Raw genomic sequence first — 25,338 nt, forward strand, 5'->3', positions numbered from 1 at the left:
GTCTGAGTCCCGGGCCAGTGGCCACCCTCCCCCACATCAGTTTCTCCACCCAGTGACCCCACCCTAAGCAGGCAGATGAGGGCTGTGCCCACCCCCGGCTTGGTCCACTGGGGGTTCTCCTACAGGCCAGGGCCGCTGTCTTCAGCAAACCTTGGAGAAACCCTAGCTATGGGATCTCCAGCTATCGGGCCTGGATGGCCTCTCGGAAGCACTGGGCCCAGTCCCTCCACCCCCACCCCACAGCCTCTCCAGGGGCCCTGGGGGCGGCTCCTAGAATCAGAATCTTTCTGGCCTTATAGTAGCCATTTTGGGAAGAATCTCAGGAATGGGCAGAATGGGAGCGGTGGGGCCTTCATCTCTAGGGCAACCTAGCGTCCAAGTGCTCTCCAGCCGAAGCCATGGGGACACCAGGCTCACAGAGGATGACTTCTGCCGTCCTGGGAATAAAACCCGGGCTCCTTCCTGGGGCTCTCACAGCCCTGCCCATTCCCCTGGCTTTGCAGATAATGATCCCCTTGCTGAGTCAGGTCAGCCTTTTGGTACCACGGCCTCCTCCCTGCAAACCTTTCCGCCAGTAGGTAATGCATCCAGCACCCGTCCAACACCCTCAGTGACCCCAAGTATTGGGAGCAGCGTGGCAGGAAAACTGGATGGCAGGGGAGAGGGCTCGAGGGCCCCCTCTTCTGGCCAGAGGGTATCCTGGGAGTGCTGAGCTGGCATACTGGCCAGGCGCTGGGTGGGCATACAGGAAGGAGGGGCCCAGAGGTCAGGGCCTCAACACAGGTTGCGACGGTCCACAGTCCCCTTCCTTACAGAAAAGTCCCTGGGTGGGAAGGTGAGACCTAGTAAACCCATTGTAAGATACTGGGTAAGAAACTTCCAGAAGCACAGTGGATTGCCCGGGCAATGGGATGAGTTTTTAATGTGAGGCAAAGTCAGTCCACAATACAAAAGTCTAAAAATCAGACCCACTTTTCCCACCTGGCACCTGGGGGGGTGGGGGCAGTTGGGGGCTTCCTTTGCGGGCAGGGATGGGGAGAGGCAGAGCGAGGCCAGAGATGGGGGAGAGGGAACCAGGCCCCGGAGGCCCTGTTGGAGGGAGCCTGCTGCCCCTGCCCCTCCCCTGGAGCTGCCGTTCCCCTTCAGCAGGACTGCGGCCGTGCGGGCCCGTGTGTCTGGCCCTCAGAGGGTCAGGCACCAGCCGCATCATTTCTCCTTCTTCTCCAGCCCCTTCGATGTCGAGGCCTCTGTTCCCTCTTTGGATTCTGTCACTGCTGCTGGATCCTTTGGATTTGACTCCTCATAACTGACCAAAAGAACAAAACAACAACGATGACACATTTAGAGGAGGGAAGAGCAGAATCTTTGTGCCCCAGCTCCCACCATCGCGGGGAAACCCCTGGGCGCGCACATCCTCGGCCCAGCACCTTCCAGGACTTGGCCCGGCCCCGCTGTGCGCCCTCCTCAGACAGGCTGCCTGCTCCGCTTTCTCTGTGCCTGGTGGTGCCAAGAGGTGGCAAGGGCAGAGGCAAACGGGAGAGGTTGGACTTGGGCTTGTGAAGGCCAATTTTAAGCTTCTTGAACCTTCCACTGGAGAGAATGGGGGAGAAAAGGGGCAGCCAGGATGAGGCTACGGGAGACGCGCTGCCTCCCAGGGCACACGGCAGGAGTCAAACAGCTCAGCCCCAGGGGTGCGGGCAGGCAGGGGGCTGCTCTACTGGCAAGGGGCAGGGTGCCACTCTCCCAGGCGGACACCCTGCTTAACTCTTACTATGGGCTCCACTTATTGAGCAAGTGAGCTCATGCCAAGGATAATACTCACATTTCCTTACCAGATCAACCACACAAGGCAGGCACGTGCCCACTTACAGATGAACAGAGAGGTTTCTGAGACAGGAAAGTGACTTGCCCAAGGCTATATGTACACGGTATACGGAGAGTGCTAACAGTGTCTACTGCTGTATGACAAGGGCTGCTGACACCCACTCTCGCATGAGTCCCACCGTACTGGTGAGGACACCAGGGTTCTGAGGCCCTGCTCCCCCGCCCTGCAGCTGGGCACCGTGACTGCCTGGTGGTGGTGGAGGAGCTGCCTCTTGCCGCCTGTCCCTGGCAAACCTCCCTGCCCTGTACACTGGAGCTGGGGTGTCTGCCCTACCTTGGGCCCCAGGGCAGTGGGGGGAAGTGGGCAGGTGGGCACCCGCTGGGCATTACATGGCGCTGGGATTCTGCGGGCGCCGGCGGCGAGGGCCAGCTAGCTTCTGCTGCATGGAGTCCGCCAGGCTGGCTGGGGAGCCCGAGACTGTGGGGAAGTGGGTGAGCCTCGGGGTATGAGGCAGGATTTCCGCTGAGGACTCGTAGCTGTGTGAGAGACAGACAGAGAGACAGAAAAAAGAGATGGAGAGGAAGAGACTAAGGGAGGACAGAGACTTCTCTTCCAAGGAGCAGGGAGCAGAACTGGGTCTTATTTTATCTATCTCTGCGCTCTCAGGCTCTGTGGAAAGAAGCCAGTGTTACTTGGAGAACAAAGAAGAAAAGATGCACCTACATAGGGGGACACTCTGCAAAAGAACTAGGATGCCCTAGATGTATACATGCTGCTGTGGAAACATCTCTCAGATACACCCTTGTGTGAAAAATCAAGATGCAGAATGCTCCAAGAATGCCACCGTCTACACAAGAATGTGTACACACATATGTGCTTTTAGGTACAGAGATGTCTCTGAATGTCCAGGGACAGAGCTGGCCTCTGGGGGTGGCTGAGGTCTGAGGGGTTGTCCCTCTCATGCTATGGAATTTTTTTTTCATGCTGTGGAATTTTGACCGATGTGCATGTGTTACCTATTTAAAAAGAAGTAAATGAATTTTTATAAAAAAGGGAGAGTGCCAATAAAAAGAAAAGTAAAACCAAAGATAAGGTGGAGAATTAGGGAGAGAGATGGGCAGAAAGAGAAGAGAGAGACCATTTGCTTTATCACCTCAATCTAAGAACCTCCTGGGGAGTGGGGGACAGAAAGGTGGGGCGCCCATGTGGGCGAACATTTAGAGAAACAAAGCACCAAGTGGTTAAAGACAGGCACCCTCTGTCCTGGCTGGGGAGGTGGCCCCAAGTGGGGGCTGGGAGCCGAGGGTGAGGGTAAGGACTGAGCTCAGGGCTCAGGTCCACCCCTGCCCCCAGAGTTCCCCCAGATCTGCCCCCAAGTTCACCCCCAGCCTTGCCTCAGAGTCCACAGGGCTCTGCCGGGCCGGGAGCCACGAGCAGGCAGGTTGGGAGCCTGGGGCTCCTAGGAAGGGCAGAGGCAGGTACGGGGGAGGGATGAGTCACAGGCCCCCCTGCAGGCAGCCAGGTGCGCAGAAGGCTCGGCCAGGCAGGTGGAGCTGGGGAGGCCCCCGAGTGGGCAGCTGCAGCTGCACCCGGCAGCTACCTCTGGGTCCCTGGTGGGCGGGGTCAGTGCTGCTGGGGAGCAGACACCTGTCGGAGTCATGCAGGCCTCGGGGTCAGGGTGGGGCTGATCATCGGTGTGGCAGGTGTGCGGACGGCCATGGGGAAGGGGTATATGTGCGACTGAGACAGAGAGAAAGCAGCTAGCTGTGGGTTACAGCCACAGAGGCGACTGGATGGGGATTGACACCTGACTTCTAACAGGGCATTTCCATCACACTAGAGTCCCCTCTATTACTCACATGTAGAAACTGAGGCCGGAGGAGGGGAAGGACACGCCTGAAGTCACATGGCAGCAGAGTCAGGAATGGGAACGCAGGGTTCCCCACAGTGGGGCCGTCTGGGGAGGAATCTACACCAGCCAGTTCCTTCTCAAGACTCAGCTGGCATCTGGGTGTGGGGGCTGCCTCGAGAGCCCCAAGGCCTTGCCCTCCCCTGGCTCCTGGCCCCCAGGAGGGTTCCGCTGGTGCCCACGGGTCTGGCACTCATGTGCTGGTGGAAAGGGCGAGGGGTGAGGCCGGTGGTGGGAACAGTGCTCCCCTGGAGACATGTACCAACAGCCCTGGCAGGCTCCACTAGCTGCCTGCAGGTGCACCTGTGCCCCTGCCGCCTCTTACCTGAACATCTCTGTCACTTCTCCCTTGGCCAGTGCCACCAGGACAGGAAAGCCGATGCAGGCGGGGACCAGGTACAGGAGCGCAGGCTGAGAGAGAACACAGGCTGGTGAGGCAATGATGGGCAGGGCACACGCTCAGGGCTGTGCCCATCACCCCAACCCTCTCCCGGGTGTGACTGAGGGACACTGACTGCCCAGGTTCACAGAGCAAGTCAGTGGCTGGGCCCAAACCCAGGGCTCCTGACTCCAGACCAGGGCTGTTCTTCTCTGGGAGGGAACACAAGAAACCCAAAGAAACTCAAGTATGCAGGGCTTTAAGGGCGCCCATGAGTCTGGATGGCAGCATCCCAACTGCCCAGGACATCAGGTTCAAACTTGCAACCTCCTGAGTTGGTCCTATTCCCAGAGACCCTGCTTGCCTAGGTCTGGGGCTGGAAGTCTGCACTTTTAACAACGCTCCAGGAGATGCTGTTAGAATGACAATGATTATGACATAGCTGCTATGGATGGAGTACTTTCTGTGGCCTGGATTGAAGTCACCCAACTGGTCATTGGCTCCACCGGGATTCATGCCCAGGTGGTCTGGGCCTGGAGCCTGTGAGGAAACTCCTGGTGAAGCTGGGTCTGGAGGACAGGACAATTACACTAACAGGCCCTGCTCCCAGAGTACCTACTGTGTGCACCGAGCTCAGCCTCTGGGGAGCGCTTCAGTCCATCTGCACACCCGCTGTGACCATCCTCCTTGTGTACGGAAGGAAGGCTGATGCTTCGGGAGGAGAAGGGGTAGCCCAGGCCTTGGAGGCCTAAATGGCAAACTGGAGGTTGAACTTGGGCACCCCCCAGACTCCAAAACCATTCTTCTCCTTGCAGCATCTGAAAGCTGGACCTCATGCTACTGATCAACCCTCCATGGCCCCCAATGCTCCCAGCAGCCTGAAGTCCCCATGAGATGTGACCCCTGCTTCCTTCTCCAACCTCACCTGCCCTGCCCTGCTCTGGCCACACTGGCCTCATTTTGGTCCTCCTTGTCACCTGAAGCTACAGGACCTCTGCATGTACCATTTCTGGGATGTTCTCCCACCTGTGCCTAGGTTCCTCCTCCATCAGACCTCGGCTCAGCTGTTACTTCTGTGGGGCAGCCTTTGCTTGCATGGAGTCAGGCCCTCTCGCTGCACACTCTCAGCTCCCCCACTCCCCCTGCAGTTCTTCACAACACTCTCTGGCAACTTGGACTGAAACATCCCTGTGCCATTATAGGCTGGAGTTTCTCTCCTGTTACGCTGTGAACTCCATGAGGGCAGGCTCCACAGCTGTCTTGTTCACTGCTGTATTCCTGGTACTCAGAAGAGGGCCTGGTAAATACTAAGCCAATGGCTTCCTCACAGATGCTCACAAAATTAAGGGGGTGTCCTGGAGATAACTAGGGTGAGGGTGAAGGAGACATCGTTCCAAAGGCAAAGCCAACACCTGGCTAGAGAACACGGCTCCAGAGTCTCCTGAGGCTGACCATCAGACCATTTCCTGGCTCCTGCCATGGGTGAGCTGTGAACTACCCTATTTCATATATGTCATCCTTGAAACTAATAACACCCTAATCATTTGGATCTGAGTTTTACAGATGATGCTATTACGGTTCAGAAGGAAATGACTTGCCTGAGGTCACACAGGGTGTTAAGTGGCTGAGTTGGGATTTGAACTTGGGCAGCTGAGCTTCTTCTCCTGCATCAGGTCTTTGCTATGAGATAGGCTTTGGGCCAAGAATGATAGAAATCACAACAACAAAGGCGTGCACCAAGACTTGTGAGAGGCAGCCAAAGCAGTACTCAGGGGAAAATCTGTAATCCTAAGTATATTTACTAGAAAGACTGGAAGGAAACAATCTCAGTTTTCAAATCAGGAAGCCAGAAAAAGAATAAAATAAACATCCCCAAAGGAGGAAGAAAATAATAAAGGCAAAGCAAAAATTAATGAAATAAAAATAAAACAAATACAAACTGATTAAAATTTAATTTCTGAAAAATAGATCACTTTTATAGATGAAGAGACTGAAGATCAGAGGAGAAAAAAGGATCTGCCCTAAATCACACAGTTGGTCAGGATACAGACCCAGGTTCCTCTGTCTCTAAGTCCAGTATATTTTCCTCACCAAGGCCAGGCTGGGCCAAATAGAAGGCTTCCCAGGAGGAGGGTGCGCAGAAGTCTGGCCCCACCGTGGCCTGCCTCACTTAAGAGCTGGCAGCAACTGAGGGGCTCTTTTTTTCTTCTTCTTTTTTTTTTTTTGCGGTACGCGGGCCTCTCACTGTTGTGGCCTTTCCCGTTGCGGAGCACAGGCTCCGGACGCGCAGGCTCAGCGGCCATGGCTCACGGGCCCAGCCGCTCCGCGGCATGTGGGATCTTCCCGGACCAGGGCACGAACCCGTGTCCCCTGCATCGGCAGGCGGACTCTCAACCACTACGCCACCAGGGAAGCCCTGGAGTGCATTTTTGATAGAAGCCAAATGGGAACACAGAGGCAGAAGTGACCCCTACCTAGGGAACTGCTCGCACTGGGACTGCCTATGTCTTGGAGAGGGAGAAGGAGCTCAAAGAACAGGTTTCCCTTGTGTCCCAATCCCCATCCCAAAAAAGATTTTCAGAGAGATGCCCGTGTGGGTGACTGAGAACAGCTGGGCTGCTGCTGGGGAGTAGCAGAGGCCTGAGACCAGGAGTCTAGGGCTCCAGCCAGGTCTCAGCTTGACTTGCTGCGTCACCCAGGGAAGGCTCCTTTTCTCTCTCCCACAGAGAGGACCACCTCTCCCACCTCTGCCCTGAGCCTGTGTGAGAGCTCCCACTGGAGCCTTCTCTGAGTCTAGCCCAGGCAGAAGGCAAGCCTGCCACCTGGTGGCCCTCTGTGGAATAGCTCTGGGCTTGGACTCTCACGGGACTGACAGCTGGAGAAGAGACCTCTAAGGAGGCCCAAGCACTCTGTGCGCCCTCTTTGCCAAGGGCATGTCCCTCTCAGCTTGCGGAGCTTCCAAGGCCATTTGGGGCAGAAGTGAATGAGAGGTGCTTCCCCACTGGTTCTTGGTTTCTCTATGGGCCAGGGGACCTTGGACCTTCTGTGAAACGTAAGTATCAATTTCACAGACATTGTAGATATAAAAATATTGTTAAGGACTAAATGAGTTAATGAGCGAGAGGGTTTAGCACAGTGCCTGGCACAGAGTAACTGGCCAGCAGCTCTTGTGATTAATTTAAATGTGGCTTCCCTGTGGCCGGTGCCCTGGAGAAGCGGGAAGGGAGGAGGAGGAGGGGAGGGTGGAGGGGGTACAGTAATGCTAACTGGGCCGGCAATTCTGAGCACTTTACTTATATTAACTCATTTCACCCTCAGACGACCCCAAGGTGGCTACTATTATTTATCCTCATTTTCCATTTTCACGAATCAGGGAGGAATCCTGAGTATAACTTCAGCAACTTGCCCAGAGTCCTGCAAAAGCAGATGGTGGAGCCTGGATTCACACCAGGGCTCCCTCGGCCTCCACTCCCCACTGCCTCTCCCATGGCCGGGGGTTCAGAGCCTGGGCTTGGTCTTCACTTGACACAGGTTTGAATCCTGGCTCCACCACGCACTTGCCACATAGCACCTGAACTCCAGTTCCCTCATCTGTTCACAGGATCCTCCTGAAGTACTGAGCAGAGCCTGACACATGGGGAGTGCTCTTATTTCCAGTAGAGAGCAACCTTGTCTGCTGGCTTTCCCCTCCCCAGCTCCTCTTCTCCAGGCCACACTGACAGCTTTCAGCCCCAGCCCAGCCTGGTTCACTCTGTGGCAGCTCAGTACCCATCTAGGTGGGAGAAGGGGGCAGAGCCTGGCCTGCTTGGGGAGTGATGGAAGGGGGGCCCTGACATCCTGTCACTTACCTGGTGGGTGGACAATGGGCTGAGACCCCCAACACCCACCTGATCCTGTTCTTCTGTCCGCTCCCACTACCGAGGCTGAGAAGCCATGGCCACATTACAGCTGGGGCCCAGGGACACTGATCTGTCCCAGGAGATGTGGGCAAAAATCTGCTGAGAGGACTCGGAGAAAGGTGTCGCCTTCCTGATGAAGGCGACAGGCATGCTGGCATCCTTCCTCCTCCTCCTTGCCACCAGTGTGCGTGTGCTGCCTGAAGCAGGGCAGTCACCTTCCAACGACCACAGGTGAAAAGGCCAAGAGAAGCACAGACACGCTTGCTCTACACCACTGCTTGCATGTGGGACAAGTACATGCCCATCACTTGCAGTGAAAGCACTCCCGATACACCGAGGACAGTCATGCTCACCTGGGCGTGTTTGAAGATGTGCATGATGAAGATGGTCAGGCCCAGGCCGAAGATGTAGGCTGCAAAGCTGGTGTAGAAGTAGGTGTGGGTGTTCTTCTTCAAGCTTCAGTGATGGTGCGGGGAGAGAGGAGGGTGAGATTGAGGCACTGCAGAGCAACAGTGAGGAGGGGGGGAGCTGGGGAAGACCCTGGAGGCTGTGTGGGGTGGCTGAGAGCTCTGGGCCGGGGGCTTGGAGGTGAGCATGCACTCTGATTCTGCCCCAGCTAAGTGTCTTTGGACCAGTCACTTTCCTTGTGTCAGCCTCAGTTTACTCATCTGCAAAATGGGAAAACCACGAGCCATCTCCCTAGTGGTTGCTGAATATCAAGTGCTATAACCTAGAACAGTGGCTAGGAAGCTCAGGCCAGCAGAAGAATCACCTGGACAGCATGTTAAAAAATAGAGCTGTACGGGAGTTCCCTGGTGGCCTAGCGGTTAGGATTCTGGGCTTTCAGTGCCGTGGCCGGGTTCAATCCCTGGTCAGGGAACTGAAATTCCACAAGCCACGCAGCACGGCCAAAAAAACAAAACAAAAACAAAAACAAAACAAAAGAAACACCCAGAGTTCTAGGTCCAATTTCCAGGGAGTCGGATCTAATAGGTCTGGGGCTCTGCATTTTTTTTTTTTTTAATTTTGTAATAACTTTATTTTTGGCTTTTTTTAAAAAATTGAAGTATAGTTGATTTATAATATCATATATAATATACGATACGATATATATATATCTTATTATATATATAATACGTATTATTGTTATATGTATAATATACGATATGATAATATACTTTCAGGGGGAAAGCATGGTGATTCAGATATATATATATAAATACATATATATATTCTTCTTCAGATTCTCTTCCCTTACAGGTTATTACAAAATATTAAGTGTAGCTCCCTGCGCTATACAGTAGGTCCTTGTTGGTTTGGGGATCTGCATTTTGAATCTGGTACAGGTGGATCATGCTTTGAGGAACACTGATACAGAAGCTGCACAGCAGAGTTCTTTTAAGCGCAGTGCAGGTTAACAGTTCAGTAGCCCGCTGTGAGTACTGAATGGACGCTGATTACATGGATAGAAGGCCAGTGGCTTTCTGGGCGATTCGCCCAAGATCAGCTTCAGAAGAGCTGACCCGTGCAACCTGGCACTGCCATCACTTGATGCCCTTTCACAATGGCAGCTCAGGACCTTTGCCTGTGTCCAGCAACATCTGTGGAATGACTGAGTACTTCTGATGCCCTTCCCTCCTTACCCTGGTGGCTTCTGAGCCTGAGCTGCAAGTACACTGAGACCTGTCCTGTTGCGCAGCCTGGAGGGTAACGGATTCCCTTTGGGAATGTCACGCAGATTCTGGAACCATCTCGGAAGGACCTGCTTATCCTGCAAGTCCAGGCCAGGAATGAGCTCCTTCCTCCAAGGGTGCTGCCAGGTGAATCTGTGTCTCTAGCAAATGGCCGGGAGACTCTCGTGGGTTGCTCTTTGTATTACCTCTGAACATCTAGGGGCAGAGCAGCTGGCACAGATGTGCTTCTACTTACAGACTGGCCAGGTCCCTTCCAAAGGCTCCACAGTGGCACTACCCAAATAACCCAGATCTATGTCAGTGAGCGTAAGTTAAAGTTTCACATGCAACTTGGATTTCCATGCACTGGCACTGAGTTTCTCACTACCACTTTCAACACCATTACTGTTCTGGCAACTACTGGGCACAAGGAGATTAAGAAAAGTTCATAAACCACCTCAAAATTAAGCGCACACACAGCAAGCCCTCCACTGGGAAGACTGAGCACCACCTACTGGTGTCAGGCCCAGATGACCAGGTGCATTAACTCGGTGTGACCTTTCCTGAGTTTTAAGGGGTGGCTCAAATTGGCCCCCTTCCCTTGCCCTTGTGCTCACTTTCTACAACGGACTGAAAATGTCTGAGTAAGGAGAGGGTGTGGAACAGCTAGAGCAGCTGGAACATGGTGACCTGACCCCGGCTGATAAAAAGCGATAATGATGATGACGGTGCCTGCAGCTGGACTTCCCTGGGAGCCGCTGAGGTCAGCCTGTGCTCAGCACTCCCTCCACATCTTCTCGGTCAGCCCCAGGCAGGAGCTCCTGTTTACTACTAACTTAAGGATGAGAAACCTTCCTTCAGAAAGGTCAGTTCACTTGCCAAGAACACACGGTAAGAAAGCTCTATGGGTACCACCAGGACCCCCTGGGTTTATATCTCACTCTGTGATTCATACCTCCCCCACCCTCTCCAGGCTCTTTGAACACTTAGAACCTCAAGATGCAAAACGCAGATAAAATCGCAATTGCCCTGGCTGCTGTGGGGGTGGAAGTTGTGGTCCCGAGTTCTCTGTGGTCCCCAGAGAACCTCCCTGCCCAGGGGAGGCCCCTCACTTGTGGAACCTGAGCGTTAGGGTGCCTAAGCAGCTTACCTGATGTCAAAACGCAGCAGCAAGGCGATGAAGATTCCTGCGGGGAGAAAGCCAGGTTAGACAGTGGTAGAGGAGCAGGGTAGTCAGCTAATATGCAACTGGGTCCCCACTTGTTCTCAGCCACGGAGCAATCATCAGGGGCCAAGGGTGTGGCTGACACTGCGAACTGCCAGCAGAAATCCCGTTTCTCTACCTTCAGGCCACCTGGAACAATGAGACGGGCCCAGGATTTTGCTTTGGTCTGGGACCACGTTGACCTGGCAACTCAGAGCACCACAGTGTGGCACACTGGGCCCACCCTCCCGAACATTTATAGGGTGCCTAAGCACTAGGCACCATACGCAATACAGGGGGAAGCAAAACCACTCCTCTCAGAGCCCAGCCGAGGGGGCAGGGCATGCTGATCGAATATTAACAAAAATCAGTGTAAATAATCAGAAAAGAAGAAGTAAAGCTGTCACTGTTTGCAGATGACATGATACTATAGATAGAGAATTCTAAAGATGCTACCAGAAAACTACTAATCAATGAATTTGCTAAAGTAGCAGGATATAAAATTAATTCACAGAAATCTCTTGCATTCCTATACACTAATGATGAAAAATCTGCAAGAAAAATTAAGGAAACACTCCCATTTACCACTGCAACAAAAAGAATAAAATATCTAGTAATAAACCTACCTAAGGAGACAAAAGACTTGTATGCAGAAAACTATAAGACACTGAGGAAAGAAATTAAAGATGATACAAACCGATGGAGAGATATACAATGTTCTTGGATTGGAAGAATCAACATTGTGAAAATGACTATACTACCCAAAGCAATCTACAGAGTCAGTGCAATCCCTATCAAACTACCAATGGCATTTTTCACAGAACTAGAACAAAAAATTCCACAATTTGTATGGAAACACAAAAGACCCCAAATAGCCAAAGCAACCTTGAGAAAGAAAAATGGAGCTGGAGGAATCTGGCTCCTGGACTTCAGACTATACTACAAAGCTACAGTAATCAAGACAGGATGGTACTGGTACAAAAACAGAAATATAGATCAATGGAACATGATAGAAAGCCCAGAGATAAACCCATGCACATATGGTCACCTTACCTTTGATAAAGGAGGCAAGAATATACAATGGAGAAAAGACAGCCTCTTCCATAAGTGGTGCTGGGAAAACTGGACAGCTACATGTAAAAGAATGAAATCAGAACACTCCCTAACACCATACACAAAAATAAACTCAAAATGGATTAAAGACTTAAACATAAGACCAGACACTACAAAACTCTTAGAGGAAAACATAGGCAGAACACTCTATGACGTAAATCACAGCAAGATCCTTTTTGACCCACCTCCTAGAAAATGGAAATAAAAGTAAAAATAAAAAAATGGGACCTAATGACACTTAAAAGCTTTTGCACAGCAAAGGAAAACATAAACAAGATGAAAAGACAACCCTCAGAATGGCAGAAAATATTTGCAAACCAAGCAACTGACAAAGGATTAATCTCTAAAATTTACAAGCAGCTCATGCAGCTCAATATCAAAAAAAACAAACAACCCAATCCAAAAATGGCCAGAAGACCTAAATAGACATTTCTCCAAAGACGATATACAGATGGCCAAGAAGCACATGAAAGGATGCTCAACATCACTAATCACCAGAGAAATGCAAATCAAAACTACAATGAGGCATCACCTCACACCAGTCGGAGTGGCCATCATCAAAAAATCTACAAACAATAAATGCTGGAGAGGGTGTGGAGAAAAGGTAACCCCCTTGCACTGTCGGTGGGAATGTAAATTGATACAGCCACTATGGAGAACAGTATGGAGGTTCCTTAAAAAACTAAAAACAGGGCTTCCCTGGTGGTGCAGTGGTTGGGAGTCCGCCTGCCGATGCGGGGGACACAGGTTCGTGCCCCGGTCTGGGAAGATCCCACATGCCGCGGAGCGGCTGGGCCCGTGAGCCATGGCCAATGAGCCTGTGCGTCCGGAGCCTGTGCTCCACAGCGGGAGAGGCCACAGCAGTGAGAGGCCCACGTACCACAAAAAAAAGCCCCAAAAGGGCTTCCCTGGTGGCGCGGTGGTTGAGAGTCCGCCTGCCGATGCAGGGGACACGGGTTCGTGTCCCGGTTCGGGAAGATCCCACATGCCGCGGAGCGGCTGCACCCGTGAGCCATGGCTGCAGAGCCTGCGCGTCGGGAGCCTGTTGCTCCGCAACAGGAGAGGCCACAACAGTGAGAGGCCCGCGTACTGCAAAAAACAAAAACAAAAAACCCCCAAAAAACAAAAAAACTAAAAACAGAACTGCCATATGACCCAACAATCCCACAACTGAGCATATACCCTAAGAAAACCGTAATTCAAAAAGAGTCATGTACCACAATGTTCACTGCAGCTCTATTTACAATAGCCAGGACATGGAAGCAACCTAAGTGTCCATCGACAGATGAATGGATAAAGATGTGGCACATATATACGATGGAATATTACTCAGCCATAAAAAGAAACGAAATTGAGTTATTTATAGTGAGGTGGATGGACCCAGAGTCTGTCATACAGAGTGAAGTAAGTCAGAAAGAGAAAAACAAATACCATATGCTAACACATATATATATGGAATCTAAAAAAAAAAAAAAAAAAGGCTCTGAAGAACGCAGGGGCAGGACAGGAATAAAGACGTAGATGTAGAGAATGGACTTGAGGACACAGGGAGGGGAAAGGGTAAGCTGGGACGAAGTGAGAGAGTGTCATGGACATACATACACTACCAAATGTAAAATAGCTAGCTAGTGGGAAGCAGCCGCATAACACAGGGAGATCAGCTCAGTGCTTTGTGACCACCTAGAGGTGTGGGATAGGGAGGGTGGGAGGGAGATGCAAAAGGGAGGAGATATGGGGACATATGTATATGTATAGCAGATTCACTTTGTTATACAACAGAAACTAACATACCATTGCAAAGCAATTATACTCCAATAAGGATGTTAAAAAAAAAAATCAATGTAAGACTGCCTGTGAAAGGGTGCTTCCTGTGTCATGGGAAGGTCTATCAGGGGATGAGACCCAGGCTGGGGGGAGGTGGGGGGGAAGGAGGGCTTCTTTGAGGAAGTGACACTTGCCAGGGAGAGGGAACAGCGTGTGCAAAGAGGAAGAGGGCTCAGGAGGTGTGGCAAGGCTCAAGGAGCCAGTAAGGCTGCAGCCCAGAGCAGGAGATGCTGGGGATGGACCAGCCATGCAGGGCTCCATGGGTACGAGGAGTGGGAGTAAGGGGACACACCGGAAGAATTCTAAGTGGGAGAAAAACCTAAAAAGATTTTGAGAAAGACCCCCATGGCAGTTGCTTGGCTGGAGGGAGAAAAAGCAGGAGCAAGCAGACCACCGGGAGGCTCTGCAGGAGCTGAGGCAAGGACCGTGAACTGTCCACCCACTGCACTATTTGCACTTCAGAACCGAGCCCAGTCGCGCTGGAAACCTGAGTCCCTGAGACACAGCCAGCCAGTCCGGCCTCTGCATGTTGCACACACGTCCATCTGTGTGTCTGTCTCCCTGACTTATCTTGGGGCTCAGACAGAGCAGGGCTGAGCCTCATTCAGTTGACAGCAGGTTCTCAGGAGCCAAAACATTCTGTGCTCATCAGAAGCCCTGACTGGCAACATGTGATTAATTTCAAAGAGGAAAATGAGGTAGTCCCCACTGAGGACTGTGAGCGGGGAGCGGGTGGCTGGTGAGAGCAGACAAATGCTGCCGTTCTGGAGACAAAACTGGGAACCCAGTGGCCCCTGGCAGCTGAATTCTACAACTGTTCTTCAACTAATCCACGGGCCGGAGCTCCCAAGAGCTTTTACTCATAATCATGCATCTGATCCTCAGAGCAACACCCCACAATCCATTCTTCCTTCAAGATCATCCCCGAGGCTCTGTGAGGGTGCAATAACTCACACTGATTGTGACTGCTGAAAAGACTCAGATACACAGGAATATGGGGATATGCAGAGATGTCCCATGCAGGCCTCAAGCCCAGAACCACCCAACAAGGACAATGGGGAAGTCTGCGGGTGCCTGTGACAGACCCTCCCCTGCAGGGCGAGACGAATGCTTTATGGGACTCAGTTTCTTCAGTCTGATGGAGCTGCTTCCCTCCTCCCAGCACCACAAGCTATGGGAACACCTGGCTTCAAGACCATGGCCCCACGGCCTTAGGCAAGTCTCATCAGTAACGTGGAAATACCCTCTACCTCATCGGGCTGCTAGAAGTAGCAAAGATAACATATTAAAAAACACCCAGCATAGTGCTTGGCCAACAACAGGTGCTTGACAAGTGATAGTTCTGGGACTATCTTATTATTGTTATTACTGTCATAAAAGCAGTTCTGATAATATAACATTTTTTGCAGTCAGATAGACCGGGTCTGAGTCTTGGCCCTTTTGCTTCCTAGTGTGTGAATTTACCTTAAGTCCCTTCATTTCTGAGCCTCAGTTTCCTCACTGGCACAAGAGAGAAAGCCTCTGCTTCACCATCATACGTATCACAAAAGGAAGGTACCACAACACAGTGCCTGTGCCATCCCAGCTTACTAGCAGAATTGCTATTATGTCCTACACTGGAAAATAAATTGGCTTTTAATTTGTTCCAAACTTTCCTCTTTTAAGCAAGCACCAGGGGTGCTTCTAACCCTCTGACTCTGAGCCTCTGGGACTAGGGGAGTAAGAATGCTCTTTGGATGTTCCGTGCCCATCACCAGGCCTGGATCTCGCAGACACACAGAATCCAAGCCTCAGCCACTTCAGCTGCCCTCAGAGAGGGAGCTCAGCTTTGCCCCCAGGTAGTTCGGGCTGCAGGCCGCCAGGGATGTATGTCCAGGCTCAGACCTCCACACAGGGCACCTGTCCCCGTGTCCACAGGTACGCTACCACCCACACATGGATAATGGGCTCAAAGGCCAGCTCGCGCAGTCGAGCAGGTGCGTGCCACCTGTCCCTCTGCTAACACTGTAGACAAACGAGCCCACAGGCATGGTGCCCCGTGTCCACACACAGTGCACGTTCTCCCTGAAGCCCTCCCAGCACTGGGGAGAGGGGGACCTGTGGCAGTTCTAGCACATTTGTGTTACCTGAAAACATTGGGAAGGGGTGTGTACACATGCAAGTGTGTGAGGGGATCAGATTCCTTTAACACTGCCACAGAATGTGCTTTTTTAGAGTGCATTTCAGTCTGTCATATACATTTATTTCTGTAGCTCTTGAGTAATGTCTGCTCACCCAGTCAGAAGCTCCATGAGGGGCAGTCTTGCTCACCCTATCCCTCCAGTGTGCAGCCCATGGCCTGGCCCAGGACCGGCACTCCACAATGTGTGCTGAGGTAGACCCCTTCACCAGACCCCTGGGCAGGGGGCAGGGGTATCTCCCAGCCTAATCCTTTCTCCTTCCCTCTCCTGGTGGGTAAGGCTGTGTTTCACAGGACTCCTCCTTCTCCAGGGAAGCCCCCTCCACCCTTTGCACTGTGGCCCCCACCTCAGCGTGGTCACCTGGAATGACGATGTCTCCGAGTCCCAGCATGGCAAAATTGTCCGCTTCCAGGCCCTTCTCCAGCAGATCCTGGGGAAACACCACTGCAGGGGGAGGCAGGGATGCGAGGAGGTGGTGAGAGCCCAGCTCACTCTGACTCCTAGCCCTCCACCTCTGGTGTATGGAACTCACACACTTGCATTTCTGGGTGGGGGGATGGGAATGGGGAGCTGAGAGGATTTCGAAGGGCTGAAGGGCAATGTCTCCATCTGGAATCACAGCTGGTTAGAGCAGGGAAGAATCTAGGATCATCTAGGCTAAAGGTTGAATGCCTTTATTCAGCTGTAACTCACATGTCATACAATTTCAATGCCCTTTTATAGCCAGAACTCTGGTTAAATGGGAATGACCCTAAAGCCTAGTATATAAAAGATGAAACAGCCCACACGGCGCTGGCATCTAATAGGCTATGCATCTCACTGCAGCTGGGGTGTGGACAGACCCTTGTTCTGAAGCAGGGAGAGCTTGGGTTACAGGCTGTTTCTGTATCTGCTGAGGGTGAAGAGGTCACATACCTATAAATCCCTTGCTTAGAGCTCCTTACTCAGAAATCCTACTGGCCAGCTTGTTTGGATAAATACAGATTGAGAGAAATGCCTCCCTGTATGTCCAGTTATGGCAAGGGGCAGCTGTAGCTGGATTTCATCCACAGGGGCCTGGAGCAGACAGCAGTTATGTATGGGCTTCAGGGTCAGACTGTGTGGGTCTGAATCCTGGCTCTGCTGTGTGACTGCACAGTTTACTTAACTGCTCTGGGTCTTGGTTGTCTCACCTATAAAATGGGTATAACAGCTGAACTGACCCCACAGGGTTGTGGTGAGGATTAGGTGATTTGCACACATTGTTAACTGCTACGTCATGCCTTCTTTACTAACCCAGTCCTGCTTTTGTGTGTGGCCGCCCTCCCAGGGGATGAATCAAGTGTGGCATAAGGCTAAGACAATCAGGACAATCTGGTCCCCAAATTCCTGACTTCCCTGGCAGCTAGGAGTGGTCACGTGACCCAGCTCTGGCCAATGGTACGTAAGCAGAGGTAAGCTGGGGGTTCTGGGCAAGCTTGTGCTTCCCTAATGAATTGTAGAGGCCCTTCCTTGCCTGCTTCTTCCTGCCTTGAATGCACAATCAAGTGATTTACAGCTTTCCTCATTTGATCCTCCCAAACCTGGTACCATTCAATTCTGAGCGGCAGATGTGGAAACCAGGGCCCAGGGAGGTGAAGTCCCTTCCCTCAGGCCACGCAGCCAGCGAACGTCACATCTGGGATTCAAGTCCAGGCCTCCTGACTTCAGCATCTGTCCACTTAACCACTCTGTTAGACTGCCTCTGAGCTCTACTCCTAGCGGTGGAGGGCAACGGACTTTCTCCCCAAGCCAGAAAACCAAATTTCAAGCACCAGAAACCAGAGGTGACTGTCATTTCCCTGCTCAGAGTCTTCCAATGGCTCATCCACTGCCTGCTGGGCAGTGTCCAGGCTCCTTGACGTGCCATCCTTGGCTTCCCCATATCCGGCCTCTTTTCTGCTGCTCCCCTAAACTCAGCCACATTCCCTCCCCGATTCTCTGCTCCCTCCATGCATTTTCCTAATTGTAGCCCTTGGCTGAAGCTGTACTCTCTCTTTCAAATGCCCCTACTGCCCCTGCATGCTTGGTAAACACATATTCATCCTTCGTGACCCAGGACAGCTTTCCTGACACCTTGGCTGGGTTCATCCATCGCAGCACGTAGGGCACAGCTGCTCTTCTTTCTGGCTTGCCCAGCATCTGTTCTCTTGCTCTGAAGAACTGCCCTCACCTTACACCCTTGGTTCTGGGAGGCTGCTGATTCAAATACTCTGCCCTCAGGCACTGGAGAGGGCAGTGACCCTGGCCTTTCCACCACTCCCAGCTGGAATGCCTAGCTCACGGGCCAGGCCAGCCTCCATGGGTTCATCCAAGCCAAAGCTGGGAGAAACCTGTTTTCCTCTAGGGTCGCTGAGCTGCGACTGCGGCCGCTAGGAACAACGAGTGGCCACCAACCTCTCTCCAGCTCACAGAGAGGACCTGTGTGCATCAGGGGAGAGTCAGACCGTGAGGAGGACAGTCATTTCTTCACTCTTGGGGCTGACTCCACCCCATCGGCCCGCTGCCCAAGCAGCACTCCTTGTGGAGCTGTGATGTCTTCCTGACAGGATCCCACTGCTTCCTTCCATCATGTCTGACTGATTCCGTTCCTCCTCTTTGGGTCTTGTGATGCCAGGAGGTGATTCTTGATTAGTCTAAGGCTTAAACTCCAAGCTCATCATGCTTCTCCCATCCCCCTTGATGATGAATGACAGAATTGGGCCTGTGACCCAATTCTGGCCAGTGAAGTATGAGAGAGGCTACAGGGGGGATTGGGGGAAAAACATCCCTCTCTGATGAAAGAGAGACATAAAGTTGCCCCTTTCTGCCCCTGAACATGTTGAGAATGGTGGGGTGGAGGGCTGAGGTGACCCTGGCTCTTGGCAACGCCAGTGAGGGTCAGAAACCCAACTCTAGATGCTCTGCCACTGGGCTTGCTGCAGTGTGAAATAACAACATTTCCACTTTTTTTTTTTTTTTTTTTTTGCCACGCAGCACGGCATGCAGGATCTTAGTTCCCTGACCAGGGATTGAACCCGCTCCCCCTGCAGCGGAAGGGCGGAGTCTTAACCATTGGACCGCCAAGGAAGTCTCCACGTTCTTTACAGATGCTTGTAGGTGGGCTTTCTAATATTTATAACAATGGATACACTGAAGAACAGAATCAGGGCAGTGTGAGAGGTGTGGGGCAGACAGCACCTGAGATTTATGTGCCAAAGGGATCCAGGGAGAGGACTCCAGGTCTCGGCGTGGGGGATATCCTCCTCTGGAGGCCCCTGCCTGCCCTGCACAGGCTGCGCCAGGCACCCCTCTCTGTGCTCACCCCCATTCCAGCTCGTCCCACAGAGCATGCACTGTGACCAGATGGCCGGAGGCCAGAGCCTGGGAGGAGGATGGCTGTGCAGGAACACAGTGGATGAATCAAAGGGGAGAAGGAAACCAGCCTGGAGACACAGGGGAGCTTGGAGAAGGAAGAGCTAAGGGAGGGTATGGACCAAAACAGGGACCACGAGGGGACGGGCCACCAGGGTGGGGGCAGACGGGCTCCCCATGGTGGGGTGGTCACTTACATTTTATTGGTGCCTCAAAGGACTTGGCCACTGTCACCATCACATTGGTGCCAAATACCTAGGAGGAGGAGAGAGGAGTCTGGAGGGAGGTGAGGGCTGGGTGGGAAGGAATGGCTGTGCTTGGGCTTCTCAATGTGCGGCTGCTTGGGACGGGCGGGAAAGGGGCAGGGAGCCAGGAAGGGCTCCAGAGCAGATGTGAAGTTGAGATGAGGTGGCCGCCGACACTGGCCATGTGGACACTTCACGGGGCTCCTTGTTCTAGGTAGCAACGAGGGGCAATTCCAAGGAGTTGGTAAAGGGCCTCTGATGCCCCCGGCCAGGCATTCTATGTTAGTTCAGGGGTCTGCCCCTCCCAAGAGAGAAAGTCCTCCAGCACCACGTACTTAAGGGGAGAAGAGGCTGCCTGAGGCCACGGAAAGGGTGCCTGAGTCAGGCTTCCCTCGATCCCTCAGCGGGGCCCCTCGGAGTGAGTGTGGCAGGTCTCTTAGCCCAGGGCTGGCACGCAGCCTACGTCCTCACAGTCGGTACCTTGCTCACCAGCGTCCACTCATCTGCTTTAACCACACTTGCCTCAACGTCTGAGCCTCAGCTCACTTGCCGGAGAGACACAGGATAAGCAATACCCCTGCTGGGGCCACCATGAGGAAGAGAGGGCGGCTGGAAGGCCCTGGGCATAGGGTGGGCTCTCAGCAAGTGAGGACTCTGCTCTCTCATCCATTCCACAGCTGAGGGCACTGGGCCCAGAAAGGACGTGCTCTGGGGTCTTACTTCCAGGTCAGGGCAGCTTCCCTCTATCAGACGACCGCTGCTTGGGCCAGAGACAGGGGAGGAGGCGGCGAGGGGGCCCGGTAGCCAGACATCCTTTGCGTCCCTGCCCAACTCACCCAGAAGACATCGTAGATGAAGAGCCCGCCCAGCAGGATGCAGCCGGTGCTGACGTTGTTCAGGTGCAGGAGCTCCACCCCATTAAGGGAGAAGGCCAGGCCGAAGAGGTTGTTGGCAATCCAGTGCTGGGGAAAGATGCAGTGAGACCAGCTCTCCTGCCCCCAACCTGCCCCTCAGGCGCTTCCCCCAACACTGCCCTGGGCCCTGGCTACGCACCTTCCTCAGCAGGTACCAGACACCAACGATGCTGCTCAGGCCCAGGCACACCAGGTCCTTGGTGTCAAACTCATAGTTGATGATCTCTGGGCAGAGAGGCCGGGTAAGTCCACTCCCCGGGGCGGGGCTGCCCCTCCCACCTGTCAGCCCCTGGACGGAGGAGGGCATGGCTGTGGGCTCTGTCAGAGATCCACAGGTTGGGGGTGCTCACTGGAGCCCCCCCACCCAGCCCCTCCAATTTCCTAGAGGAGGGAATGGAGGCCCAGAGAGCACACAGGCCTGACACAGGGTCAGTGGGAGATGGCTCATGGTGTTGGAAGCACAGGCTCTGCGCTTGTAGCTGGGCGGCCTCGGGGGAGGCAGTTCCCTCTCTGAGCTTCAGTTTCCTCATCTGTAAAAAGGGGATCACAGCACCTCCCTGATAGGACTGCTGTGGGGAGCAAGTGAGACGGCCCTTACACAGCGCTCAGCATGGAGCCTGCACACAGTGGGTGCTCAATCAACGCTGACTGCACCGAGCCCAAGGCTTTTGCAAGGTCTCAGTTCATTCAGGAATCTTTCTACTGTGCCACCAAAGGAATCAAGAAGCTTGCTGGCAGCGCTGTGTCAACAGCACAGGAGGAGGAAGGTAAGAGAGGGAGGCCTGGAGAAGCAGTAGGCAGGAGGACCCCAGGGTGCTCTGGTGGGGAGCCTGTGGCAGACATCCTGATGTTAGACCCCTTCTCCACCACCTCCAAGTGTCCTACTGAGGAAGCCCAGAGAGGCGGTGGAGCTTGCCCAGGGTCACAGAGCACAGCATTTCCTTTCAGATTCCAGAATGTAGCAGACTGCTGGTTGGCCCCAGTTGTTGTTCGCTCCTTTGTGCTAACAATACCCTGATGATTTCCCCCTGGACACAAGGCCAACTAGCTCTCAGCCACATTTTCTAGCTTCCCTTTAGCTAAATGGGCCCGTGATACAGTTGTCTCTCCTTCCTCCGGGAGGGCCCGTGGAGCAATGGTGCGCTCTTCTGGATCCGCGGGCCCCCGAGTGCGGCAGAGCACAAGACAGGTGAAAAAACTCAACAGTCACTGACTGGGCACAGATGCCTAGAAATGCACAAAGGAATCCTGCTCTCCAGGATCTGCATATAAAATCGCTGCTCTCCAGGGACAAGGCAGAACATGCTAGGGACATTCACAAGCGCGACATTCGCAAGCTCAGGCTTTGACATGAGAGAAATACCTTCCATCTGGCCAAGCCGTTGATAATCCTGTCACAGCAGTAGAACCCACAACCTAACTAACCCACGTGACCCAGGCTTTCCCCAATTCCCTGCAGTTTTCATTTTTTCGAAAGCCACGGAACTCCCCTTTCAAATCGTAGGTGGGGAATAATCACACTAAAACCTGACATGATAAAAACAGCCACGAGAGCCGACTGTTTACTGTTCACGGTGAGCCAGGCAGTGTGCTGAATGCCTTCTGCTCATCACTTACTCACAGTCCCAACAACATGCCTATAAGGGAGGTACTAGATTATGATGTTCACTTTACAGATGAAAAAAAACAAAAACAAAAAAACCCCAACCAAACCACTCAAGGCTCAGAGAGGTAACGGTGTGCACCCAGCAGCAGAGCTGGGATGTGATCCCAGAGCCCACCTTTTCCATCACTCGCTGTACCGGGGAGTCCCAGTATTGGAGAGACAAAGGCAGGGGTGGAGGAAGACACCCAAAGCAGGGGAAAGTGGGCAGCACTCACCTTCCTTGTTCTCCCCAGAGCCCTGGGTGAAGAGCAGCTGGTACTGTCGATTTGGGAAGTTGGCTGGAAAAAACTTATTCATGAAGGGGCTGGAAGGAAAGACAAAGCAGGTTGGCAAACAGAGCCCCCATGGGCAACAGTCACTGATGCCCTCCCCAGGCATCTGTTTACAAGCTGTTATCTCCCAACAGCCTCACAGCTGCCCTGAGAGGTAGGTGTTATTGTGCCCATTGTACAGATGTGGAAACAGGCCCTCAGAGGGCAAGTGACTGCCCAGGTCACATAGGAAGTCAGTATCTGAGCTGAGACCTGAACGTAGGTCTCTGGACTCCTAGTGCTTCCATACTGCCTCCTAGTTATCACCCAAGAAGCACAAAGCAGAGGCAGACTTTCACATAAAACAGTTTTTAGGAGAGCAATGGATTCCAAAGTCTAGTTTATGTACCATCTGTATCAGAGTCCCTTGTCAAGAATGCATATTCTGGCTCAAGCCTGAGTAGGGCAAGTCCTCATTCTTGAAGGAGACCCACTGAGTCTAGGCAGATGGCAGAGCCGAAATGAGGTGCCAACCAGTAGCCTGGGGTGAGACCTGACTCCTTAGAGGGTGAGCATGCCTGGGCCCCATACTGCTTAGGGTGCTGGAAGGCTAGCAGCCGAGGGGGGCTCATTAACCTCAGGTGGTCCTAGGTAAACCACCTTCTCCTTGCCGGCTCCCCCCGCAGCCAGAGGCAGCTGACCTGGCCTGGTCCAGAGTAAGGCAGAGGATGTGCCAACCGTGGCCAGGCCCACAGAGGGAAAGAAGATCTGCAGCCCTCTCTCCTGGGCTGGAGGTAGAGAGGTAGATGGGTGAGGAGGCATGAATTTTTTTTTAAAAATAAATTCATTTATTTATTTATTTTTGGCTGCGTTGGGTCTTCGTTGCTGCGCGTGGGCTTTTTCTTTAGTTGCGACAAGTGGGGGCTACTCTTCATTGCGGTGCGTGGGCTTCTCATTGCTGTGGCTTCTCTTGTTGCAGAGCACAGGCTCTAGGCGTGCAGGCTTCAGTAGTTGTGGCACACAGGCTCAGTAGTTGTGGCTCACGGGCTCTGGAGCGCAGGCTCAGTAGTTGTGGCGCACAGGCTTAGTTGCTCTGCGGCATATGGGATCTTTCAGGACCAGGGCTCAAACCCATGTCCCCTGCATTGGCAGGTGGACTCTTAACCACTGCGCCACCAGGGAAGTCCCATGAATTCTGCTTTTGACTCTAGGAACGGAAAGATAAACCCCTTGTCCCAATTCCTCAGAAGTCTCTTGTTTATTCCCAAAGCCATTCAGATGTGTTCAACGTGGCAAATCAAAGCTGCAGCATTCCTTTGCATTTTGAGGCTATTAGAGACTTTCCATTAAAATGTCCATCCAGGGCTTCCCTGGTGGCGCAGCGGTTGAGAGTCCGCCTGCCGATGCAGGGGACACGGGTTTGTGCCCCGGTCCAGGAAGATCCCACATGCCGCGGAGCGGCTAGGCCCGTGAGCCAAGGCCGCTGAGCCTGCGCGTCCGGAGCCTGTGCTCCACAACGGGAGAGGCCACAACAGTGAGAGGCCCGCGTACTGCAAAAAAAAAAAAAAAAAAAAGTCCATCCAATCACTCTTTCAAAGGTAGCCTGTTAAACTATTTTAAAGTTTTTGAAACCCCATAAAAGTCTAGCACACTCCTCTCTCTCTCTAGCAGTTAGCAGACCCAGAGCCAGCCAGAGTTGACTATAAAGCACACTATTCTGGTGATTTGTTTTAACTATTTCCTTTAATTTTCAGTTTCCCAGAACACTTAGCTATGTTGACACGAGGCAATTCCTTCTATGTGATCCCTTAAATATTATATAAACTATGCCAACACAGATAAAGCATAAACAGTATAATGTGAATTATTGTTACCTGCACCTCTTACTTCAATAATAAGCATGGTGTCAGCTTTGTAATCCAAATAAAAGGAATTAAATATGGGAAAAAAAAGAATGCATATTCCTGGACTCCCTTCCAGACCTATTAAGTCAGATGACCTGATGGACACCCCACTCCATGACCTGTCAGGCCTGGGATTTTTACGAACTCAGCCGGACTTGATCAGCTAGATGAACCACAGCCCCTTGGGTGGGAGCAACCTCACATTCACTCCTTCCGTGAGGCCTCTGTTGCTCACGATGGGCTTGGCCTTGTCTCTGGAAGCATTCTCTCTGATTACTCAGCATGGTCCACTTCCTGGCCAGGCAGGGAGCAGAGACTTTCTTTTCTGGATCACCTTCAGAGAAGGAACAGAAAACCAGGGGCTTCTGCTCAGCCTGGTGCGGCAGCATCGTGGAGTGGACACAAGCTTGGGGGGCCCAGCCCCGACACGTGCTCTGCCATGTGAGGCCCTGGGCGAGCCACTTTAGTGGCTCAGTCTCCTTGGTTATATGTGGGGATAATACCACCTGACTCAAAGGGTTGCTGTGAAGGTAGGAGAGAAGGTGGGGAGAAGTTTAGCCCAGCACTGGATCCTCAACAGGGGTCATAAGAACTGTGAGTGTACATCATCGCTGGCACTTGTCCAGAGCCTGAGCTCAAAAGCAGTTGGCAACACCAGATCAGACCGACAACGACTGATGGGGTAGGCAAATCCAGAATGGTGCTCCCAGCTGTAGGAAAATGGACCCAGGCCGAGTGGTACCGAGGGCACAGTGGTAAAGGCAGGGAAAAGGGAGCTGTCCAAGACCCTGGGGCTTGGAGGAAGAAAATATGGATTAAGAACCATCTCTGGGCCTCAGTTTCCCCACTTGTCCAACAGCCAATCCCTCCCAGTCTGCAGGGCTGTGGCGTGAATGATGAGAGGGCTTCGTGATTATGTGGAGACATGGTCAACACAAGGATGCAATTGGGAGTGGGTTTCTACAAATGGGCTCTGAGCA

At 52.7% G+C, this 25,338-nt stretch overlaps 1 protein-coding gene across 3 annotated transcripts in view; it reads right to left on the bottom strand.

Moving 5' to 3' along the window:
- Positions 1–895: 895 nt before the first annotated feature.
- Positions 896–25,338, bottom strand: part of HM13 (histocompatibility minor 13) — a 41,113-nt gene continuing 16,670 nt past the window's right edge. For 2 of the 3 annotated variants that reach the window (XM_029219993.1, XM_029219994.1), the window contains 9 exons: positions 22,419–22,507; positions 20,677–20,762; positions 20,460–20,585; positions 19,576–19,633; positions 16,367–16,450; positions 10,836–10,872; positions 8,366–8,468; positions 4,060–4,145; positions 896–1,306 (listed from right to left, as the gene is read on the bottom strand). In XM_029219993.1, the coding sequence (XP_029075826.1) occupies positions 1,207–1,306; positions 4,060–4,145; positions 8,366–8,468; positions 10,836–10,872; positions 16,367–16,450; positions 19,576–19,633; positions 20,460–20,585; positions 20,677–20,762; positions 22,419–22,507 (769 nt within the window). In that variant the 3' untranslated portion in view covers positions 896–1,206. Of the gene's footprint in view, positions 1,307–2,214; positions 2,362–4,059; positions 4,146–8,365; positions 8,469–10,835; positions 10,873–16,366; positions 16,451–19,575; positions 19,634–20,459; positions 20,586–20,676; positions 20,763–22,418; positions 22,508–25,338 lie in introns of all 3 variants that reach the window. The other variant, XM_029219996.1, reaches the window with a different exon arrangement.

This window comes from Monodon monoceros, unplaced genomic scaffold, assembly GCF_005190385.1.
Source record: "Monodon monoceros isolate NGI ecotype Baffin Bay Population unplaced genomic scaffold, NGI_Narwhal_1 Super_Scaffold_13, whole genome shotgun sequence".
NCBI lineage: Eukaryota > Metazoa > Chordata > Mammalia > Artiodactyla > Monodontidae > Monodon > Monodon monoceros.